The 9,219-nt window shown below is 46.2% G+C and overlaps 1 protein-coding gene across 1 annotated transcript in view; it reads right to left on the bottom strand.

Annotated features, from left to right (window-relative positions):
* PARVA (parvin alpha) overlaps nt 1–7,657 on the bottom strand; it is a 160,706-nt gene extending 153,049 nt beyond the window's left edge. The window contains exon 1 of the mRNA XM_003781109.3: nt 7,354–7,657. Within this exon, the coding sequence (XP_003781157.1) occupies nt 7,354–7,489 (136 nt within the window). The 5' untranslated portion in view covers nt 7,490–7,657. The remainder of the gene's footprint in view (nt 1–7,353) is intronic.
* Between the last annotated feature and the right edge of the window lie 1,562 nt (nt 7,658–9,219).

Below are 9,219 nucleotides of genomic sequence, written 5' to 3'. Positions count from 1 at the left end.
CTCTGGTTTTGGGATTTTGTGATATGGGCTAATCTCACTGGAGTTAGATGATATCTCAGAGTAGTTTTGATTTGCATTTCTCTGATGATTAAGGATGGTCAGCATTTTTTCATATATCTGTAGGCCGTACGCAGTTCCCACTCTTTCTCCCCAGCTTCTCCTACATGATTCTCCAAATCAGTTAAAACCAATTCCATCTTTCCAGTTGTTCAGACCCAACCCCCTGGAGTTACCTTAATGCTACTCTCATCTGCCATCCAATCTTTCAGTAACTCCCATCTGCTTTATCTTGAAAATGTATCCATAATTTGGTGCTCACTGTGTCAATGGCTATCACTCTGCCCCATCTCTCAGCCTGAGTCATTCTGACAGACCCTTGACTCATCTCCATGCTTCCACCCTGTCCCTTTCAGTCACCTAATACCATCAGAGCATTCCAGTTAAAACAGAAGTGAGATCATGCTATTCCGTGCACAACCCTCCCAAACCTTCCCAGCTCTCTCTAATCATAGGCCCAAGTCTTACAGAGCCTCCAGGGCCTAACACAACCTGTCCCTATTCTCCCTTTAATTATGCTAGCACCTCCCGGCCTTCCACAATTGCCAGTTGAGCTCTCTCTACCACAGTCATAGCTGCCTCTCCCCTGGTCCTCAGTAATGCACCAGGTCCACTCCTGCCTCACGGCCTTTGAATTTGCCATTTCCTCTGCTAGAAATGTTCTTTGCATGCCTTTCTCTCCCCACCTCCCTTAGATCTTGCTCAAATACACCCTTCTCAGTGAGCCTTCTTTAGCCATCCTGCTTAAAATCACCACCATCCCTCAGCCCATTCCAATTTTCCTACTTTATTTTGCACCATTACTCTAACAAAATATACACTTTTACCTACTTATCTTGCTGTCTCCTCTATTAGAATGTAAGTAAGCTCCATATGGGCAGGGATTTCTGTTTGTTTCTTTGTTTGTTTTTCCTTTCCAGTATCAAGCACAGTGCCTGGTACATGGTAGGCACTCAATGAATAATTGGTTAAAGAATGAGAATAGATTAGAAGGTGAATAGGAGATAAAGGAAGAAGAGCAAGTACAAATACTCTTTCAAAATCTCTGGTGAGCAGCTTAAGAGGAAACTAGCCTCAGGAGATTTTCTTTGAGAAAGAATCAAGCATATTCAGAGAATGTTGAGGATAGAGCATCAGGAAAAAGACTGAGATGAGAAATAGGCTATCTGGACATCAGGATATGCAGAGTCAGAGAGGAAGGTGAAAGATATGGTCTCATGAGCAAGGGCAGAAGGGACCTCCTTGGAGGAGACTAGGACAGGAAGGGAGCAGGAAAGGAGAGTTGTAGGTTACGGTGGGATTGGATGGAGGAAGGGGAACTTGAAAGAACTCACACCTGGTCTCAATTTTTGATCTCAACATCTGGGGAAGGGCATAGTTATGGAGTATGGGCTGTGAGGAACCAAGGCCCCCACAGCCTGGGGAGATGATCAAAGAATGACTCCCAATTGCTTCTCCTCCTTAAATATGCTTTCTCCTCTACCAGACAGTAGCTGGTGCATACTTTAGCCTTCATCTTTTGCCAGAAATGGGGTAGCTTTTCCTCCCTAAAGTTAGTCTTTACTCCATGTACTAGATTTATGTCAGTTTCCCTCTAGTAAGCAACTTTGTTTAAATAAGTGACCTTGTTTGGATACTGTGTAATAAAGCTGTTTTCGCAGATCAGTGCTGGCTTCAGTCTTAGCTGCTCCAGTCCTCTCACTCCCATCTTTGTCTCTTGTGTGTTTTATTTCCTCATTCCCCACCATTCCCACTCTGGTTTGTTCTCTCTTTTGTTGGTTTGAGAAAGGTGATAAGGGTTTGGAAGAGACACTTTAGAAAACAAGAATGTTTTAGAAGAGAAGGAAAGAACTACTCCATTGGTGCTCTGCTTATCCCAGAAACCATAAACTTATTGCAAGGTTTGGGGATTTTCCCCAGCAACTGTGGACAGCCAAGGAGAATCAAAAGGTAAGGACTGGTATGATTATAAGAAGTGTGAAATTAAAGCCCTCATTGGATACTTCAGGCACTGGATAAAATGTAAAACTCTAGGAGATAAGAACTTAAATAAATGGGAAAACGATGGAAATGCTAGGGCTTCTGACTTAATTTGGGCCACCTTCACCTGGCAGATATACTTCAACATTCAAGAAAGAGCAAGTCTTGAAGATGAATCTGGAGGAAGAAAGATGACAAATGTCCCCCTTGTAAGGACACTCTGAAAGGCTAGTCTAAGAGGGAACCGGAGGCACACGTCAAACATAAATGAGGACTAAAAATGAAAAAGGAAGATCCATAGAGAAAAACAAAAGCCATATATATCTATAACTCATGAGAATGAAAATGCTGAACTATGACATCTTGGGAAAAGGAGCATCTGACTTGTAAAGAATGATCCCTTAAGGGGACAAAATAGTGCCACATGGGCATCATTCATTCATGGTTATGAGGCTATTTACGAAACCTGCAGAAGCTTCTGCAGTCCATAATAAAAAGACGATTCCAAATTTCAAAGACTAATTAAAATTGCACTGCCAATCTTAATGGTGACAATCATTTACACCATGCAATGCATATTACATTTTCTATATCATTTAAACCTCACAACTTCTATGTAGAGAAGGAATTTTCATTCCCATTTTATAGATGAAAACATAAGAGACTATAGAAGAATTAAGGAAATTAAGTCATAGTAATAAATAAAGGCTACGCCAGAAATTAAATTCAAATGTGTCTAATCCTAAAGACCATGCTTTTAATCCCTATTCATTCTTGGTCTCTAATATTATTTTTTCTTATGAAAACACAGGAGAGATGACTAATTGAATGTATTCTTATATGACTTAAAGTCATTTTATGATATATGTACTAGGTATCCTGAGAAAGACTTTTTATATGAAATCATTAGCAGTTGACCTTTTTACCACACAGGTGTGAAGTGTGTATATGTCAGGTTTTTTTTTTCAATAAATATAGTGGGCTCGGCGCCTATAGCTCAACTGGCTAAGGCGCCAGCCACGTACACCTAAGGTGGCGGGTTCGAATCCCCAGCCTGGACCCGAGGCTGAGGCAGGAGACTCGCTTGAGCCCAAGAGTTGGAGGTTGCTGTGAGCTGTAATGCCACGGCACTCTACCCAAGGGGACAGCTTGAGGCTCTGTCTCTAAATAAATAAATAAATAAATAAATAAATAAAGTGGAGAAATTTTTGTATACTTGTGAAAAATTTGAAAAACTTTATATACAAATCATGTCACCCAGAAATACTGAAAAAATTAATAAGTTAGGTATGTCATGAACACATAAAATATAATGTCCCTGGACATTAGTGGGCCCTGGACACTAGAAGGTACTAGTCTATTTCATCATTTACTACCATGAAATATACACAAATCCATTACCAAAAGTTAAAACTTACATACTTACTTACAGACTATATTTGTAAACAGATATAAAGATTGAATCACAACAGCATAAAATTAACTGGAGCTCATACTGTCTTCTCTAATAATTTTCTTTTTTTTTTAATGCCTTGACAATTTTTTACCTTCTGGTCTTCAATATCTCAGAGAATATATGAATGATCCCTCTTTTTTTTTTTTTTTTTTTTTTTTGAGACAGAGCCTCAAGCTATCTCCCTGGGTAGAGAGTGCCATGGCATCACAGCTCACAGCAACCTCCAACTCTTGGGCTCAAGCGAGTCTCCTGCCTCAGCCTCCCAAGTAGCTGGGACCACAGGCGCCCGCCACAACACCTGGCTATTTTTTGGTTGCAGCCATCGTTGTTTGGTGGGCCCGGGCTGGATGCGAACCTGCCACCTTAGGTGTATGTGGCTGGTGCCTTAGCCACTTGAGCCACAGGCGCCAAGCCTCTACTCCAATAATTTTCTAGCCATGTCCTATTGCTGTTGATGTGAGATAGAAGTGTTGAGTATCACTTAAAATGCCATCCACTTAAAATGTTAATCATCTCCACGTGAACAGTTCATCTCTCCAATAAATTGCATATCAGAGTTAAAGTAATCTCTTTCTATTCTCATGTATTTTTCATTGTATTTAGTGCAATACCATAAATCTTGAATAACACCATGGGACCCATAGAAGTGCCACTTGTGATGCTGGAAGTGCTCCCAAAGCAGCAGATAAAAGTCATGACATGACCAAAAAAAGTTGAGTTGCTTGACATGTACCATAGACTGGGGTCTACAGCTCAGCTGCCTGCCCTTTCAAACTGACAATTCATCTTGTAAAAAAATAACATGAATATAAGATAATACTGTACATGTATGTTCTCGTCCTTATGATTTTCTTAATATTTTTTCTCTAGCTTACTTCATTGGAAGATACAGTATAGAACACATATATAACATACACAATTTGTATTCATCAACTCTCTTATGTTAATGGTAAGGCTTCCAGTCAACAGTAGGTTATAAGTAGTTTAGGGTACCAACAATTATACATGGATTTTCTGAGTCTGCAGGGATCAGTGCCCCTAACCCTCACATTGTTCAAGGGTCAACTGTATTCTAACTAACATGTATTATGTCTTTCCAATTGTTGTATCCTATAGTAGGACACAGCAGGTATTGAATGAATGGGAATCCTTGGGCCCAGGAGCATTCTAGGTGGAAACACAGAGATAATTTGTGGACAGACCAATGTCAGAGATCTTAAAGAATGAAGAATGAGAGATTTTAAAACACCAGGGGGAAAACAGAAGGCAGCCCCCAAAGCACAAAGCTATGAGCTCATATGAGCTCGTGCAGGATGCAGAGGGACTTTCTTGTTGCTGGGATGATTACTGGGCCCTGGACAGGGACAGCACTGATCACACATCCAGCATAGGCTCTCTAAGAATAGTCATTTCAGACCAACGCCACCACCTTCTTTGGGCTCAGAGAACCACCAACCTCCAGCAGCAAGCACTTGGAGCTGGGTGGTGGCCAGCCCCTCTGGAAGAAGCTGTGTGCTCTAATGACCCATTTGTAGCCTCTGGATTAGACTGAATGACAGAATTGGGACTTTATAGTTAAGTATACCAGGGATAAAAATAAGATCTTTCACTCTTGGTTTCAAAAACCAAACTGAGTAAATCCAAGGTAAGGAAGGATATAGCTTAAGAGCAACAAATATAAAAATGTCTTTAAGCTGATAACAAGCTCAATGAGGGATGCACAATGTATGATGCACCAGGCAGAATAGAGAAAAGCAATCTTAGCTGCATTAAAAGGGCATGATGCCTATGCTAGACTGAGGGAGATGACAGTCCTGTTCTAATCTGGGCCAGAAAGCTTGTGCTATCACTGCGCTATGTTGACTTCTGAGCAACTCACTTGGAGGAGTCTGCTAGGTATTCTCCATTTCCCCCACTCCGCTGTGATCTAGTCTCTGCATTGCCCTGTGCCCTATGGGAACTGGCCCCTATACATGTGCGATGCATCACTGAGATCCTCTTACCCTGGTGGCTTCCCACTGGGTTCAGCCAAACGGAAGCACCCACAGGAGATGCAAGAGCAAGGAGAGCACACGCAGAGCACACGTTTCCTGTGCCACCCTCTGCCTGCTCATCTGCATGTCCTTGACAGTGGCAGCATCCCTGTACGACTTCAGTTCCTGTCGGGCAGCCCCTCTTCCAAGGCTCCAGGTTCCAGTTTGCTTCCCTTCTCCCTTCCCCTGCTGCTATCCTTTCTTGGTTCCCTTAACCCTGCCCACAGCTGTGGAAATAGTCTCTTTGCTAAATTATTGTCAAAATCAACGAAAATAGCTTTGTGTTTCCTGCAGGGACCCTAGTGAAACTGAAAAGCCAGGACGCCAGAAAGCCTTAAAGTCATGCATGTGAGAACCAGCTATAGGAACAGGACATTCGGCCTGGTAGAAGGAAGACGCCAGACAGCAGCTTGTCTACTTGGAAGAGGTGAGGGGCCACCATCATACTCATTCTCTGGCTCCACAAATAGTAGTAGGTTCAGAGAGACCAACTTTGGCTAGATATAAAGTAAACTTTTCTACAGAGTTAGTAGAGGTGGGGTGAATACTCCTGGGAGGTTACAGCTTCAGTAATTCTCATTACCCAGTTCAAACGGGATGAGCCTAGGTCAGCAATACTGTAGAAAAAAGTTAAAAGGATAGTCTAGAAAAGGGCTTTGCAAGAAGCCACAAGTTTGTGATTTGCTATCAACTGTACATGACTCAACAGATTAACAAAATAACCCATTTGGGACTATGTTTTGCTGTTATTCCTTTCAGTCTAGAGACATCTACTTCTGTGTGTCAAAGTGGATAATTATCAACACTTAAGTTTACACCCTTTAAGATAACTCAAAAACACAAAACTTCTTTTACATCTCAGCATCACAGCTTTCAAACGATTATTTCCAATAGCTGAACAGTCTATTAAAGCAAATGTTTTTAACCAGCAACTTTGATCTCCACACAGATCACTAACAGTGCTTCTTGAGAACTGCCACCTTGTTTTGCAAACCCAAAACCAGCATGAAAAATCTGCTCATGAGACCAAATATTTTATATGCACATCATTCTGGAAAAAAAGATAAGGTCGCCTCAATTTACCCTCATGGGAAAAAGAAAATGGTTTTTGCAAAAGCCCTCAACACCCAGGTCTAGACCAGAGTCAAGGCCTATGGTGCTCAGCTTGTGTGTCTACTCTCGGTTTTCTCCACGGGTGGGAGTCGATCATTTGTTACGCTATGGGACCGGCAGGATTGCCAGTTTTTCACTCATTCATTCAACAAACATTTGGTGTTGATCTACTCCGCGAACAGAGCCCTGCTGGGCCTTGGGGTTGGACAAAAGATCCAGAGGCCAATGCAGCAGCAGGAGGCCTTCAGCAGGTCTAGAAAATGACCTGATTTATTTCAAATACCAGTGAAGGCAAAAAGTGAGAGTGATGGCGCTCAGAAAAGTTTCAGCAGAAACTCGGGAAATGCCAGCCTCTGGGTACGGAGAGGGCGGGGGCTCGGGCCTACTGGAGGACGCCGCCCGCGGGCTGGGTCTGGGCCTGGGCTCCGGTCCGGCCGCCTCCGGATGCCACGGGGCGGAGGCCTGGTCCCAGGCCCAGGAAGGCAGCGCCTGGCTGACCGCCTCGATGGCCCGCGGGCGCAGGGCCGCAAAGCGGGGCGCGCGTCGCTCCGGCCCGGCCAGCCCGGGAAGCGCGCGCACGCGTCGCCGCTCACCCCACCGCCCGGGCACCCGCGGCGCGCTCCCGCCCGGCCCCCGCCCAGGCCCCTCCCGGCCCTCGGGCCCCGGGCCCCGGGCCCCGGGCCCCCACGGCTCGCCCGGCCCGGCTACACTCACCCTCCTTGGCTTTCTTCCTCCGGGCCAGAGTTCCTCCGAGTTTCCCCAAGAAGGAATCATCTTTCTTGCGGGAAGGGGGTGACTTGGGAGTGGGGGACTTGGGGACTGAAGGCGACTTCTGCGGGGAGGTGGCCATGGCAGCGGCGCGGGCAGCCGCGGGCCGGTGGCAAGGCGGAGCGGGCGCTGGGCGGACGCGGCGGGCGGCGGCGGGACTGAGGCTGCGGCTTTCCAAACGGAAGCGGAATTATTCCAAGCATTTGAGGCAGCTCACGCTCGCCTTCCCTTCCCTCGCTCCCTCCCTCGCGCCGCCCTCCGCTCTGGAAGGCGCAGCGCGCTCCGGGCCGCACCCCGGCTCGGCCTGCGCCCCCAGGCTGCCCCGAGCGGGGAGGATGCTGCAGATCGGCCCCGGGCAGGACTCGCGGCTTTGTCGGTGTGTGTAACCTTCCGGGCTGACTGTCCTGAAAGCTTCATTTTCCCCCCAGCTGTGCACCCAGCACACTGCCTGGCACACTTGTGCATCTGAACGGAGCCAACCCTGCTACTCGTTCTGTCTCCCAATGTCTTCCAGCCGGCTGCTCGGCGAGGAGCTCGCTCGTCCCCGGCATTGCTGCTTGTGCAGTTACTAGGCCGGTGTCTCATGCCAGTGAGAGTGAGCCAGTTTGTAGAAGTAACTGAGTGAACTGCAGCGTGTTCAGGAGCCATCAGACTGGGCACATCCAACCACCCTCCACTGACCCGTGGCTGTAAGGGGCTTCTTCTCCACCCCCCACCCCGCCAGGACCGGGAAGTTTGAGGTTCATAAGGACAGGCCAAGGCTGCTTAGGATGTCCGTGTTTCTAGCAGCTCATTAGCTTGTAAAAAGGAAGACCCCCAAACATTCGTGGAATCGTGAGTGGGGAGGGCACAACCATGGTCCCCAAGGAGGTGTGAGATGCCTCCCCCAAACTTACCCTGCCTAAATAAAAGTGACAGCCAGATGCATTTGGGACAACAGGAAAGTCATGCAAAACAGTATTTCAAGGATACATATTGGAAATAACTGAAAGTCATATTTTATTGTGCTTTCCCACATCAAGTTCCCTCTTGGTTCTTGCATCTCTCTCTCTCTCTCTTTCTCTCTCTCTCACACATACAGCCTTGATCATGGTCCTGCCTCCTTCTGGCCCCTCCCCTCTAGCTACAGCTGCCTGCAGAGCACCCAGTCCTGGCATCCTCAACCAAGGATCTGAGCTAAGCCAGAGAACCTGGCTGATGGTCCTGCAATCAAGGCAGGGTCCCCTGCGTAGCTACTGAAACCTAGTCCGTGTAGCTAAACCTAATGTGTAGCTACTGACAGCTAATAACCTATCTAATCAAGGAAAATAAACTATCAAACAGAAAGTAAGGAAATGAACTCACAGCACCTAACTGCTCCTCTGAAGGGAACATTCACAGCTACCCCCTTTGTCTGGTTTGGTTAAAACACCTGTGGCATAACTTAGCTCTAACAGCCTCCTTTTCTCAGCATTGAAGAGCCCTCAGTGGACAGCAGGGGGGCAAGCGCCCTGCTCCAGCTCTCTACCTCAGTGCCTGTCAAAACCCCATCCCGAGGACAAACTGTCCTCCAGCGAAAGAGAAAGGGGGAGGCCAACTCCCCCACTTCTCACAGACGCTTCTGTTATCAGTCTGCTGAAGGAGAGAACACACGAAAGATTTTTTACCCTTTAAGAACTTTGACCCAGCTTCTCCTTGGGCCAGCACTTTCTCCTTCTTGCCATGGCCACTCCCTTCTTGCACACTTGCACGCCCCCCCCCACCATACATAGGTGTGTATATATACACACATTTTTCTCTTTCATTCTTTTCTGAAATAAAAGAAACTTTTTT

This window comes from Otolemur garnettii, unplaced genomic scaffold, assembly GCF_000181295.1.
Source record: "Otolemur garnettii isolate 467f Iridium unplaced genomic scaffold, OtoGar3 scaffold00001, whole genome shotgun sequence".
Lineage (NCBI taxonomy): Eukaryota > Metazoa > Chordata > Mammalia > Primates > Galagidae > Otolemur > Otolemur garnettii.
This window is presented reverse-complemented; position numbering and strand designations above follow the sequence as displayed.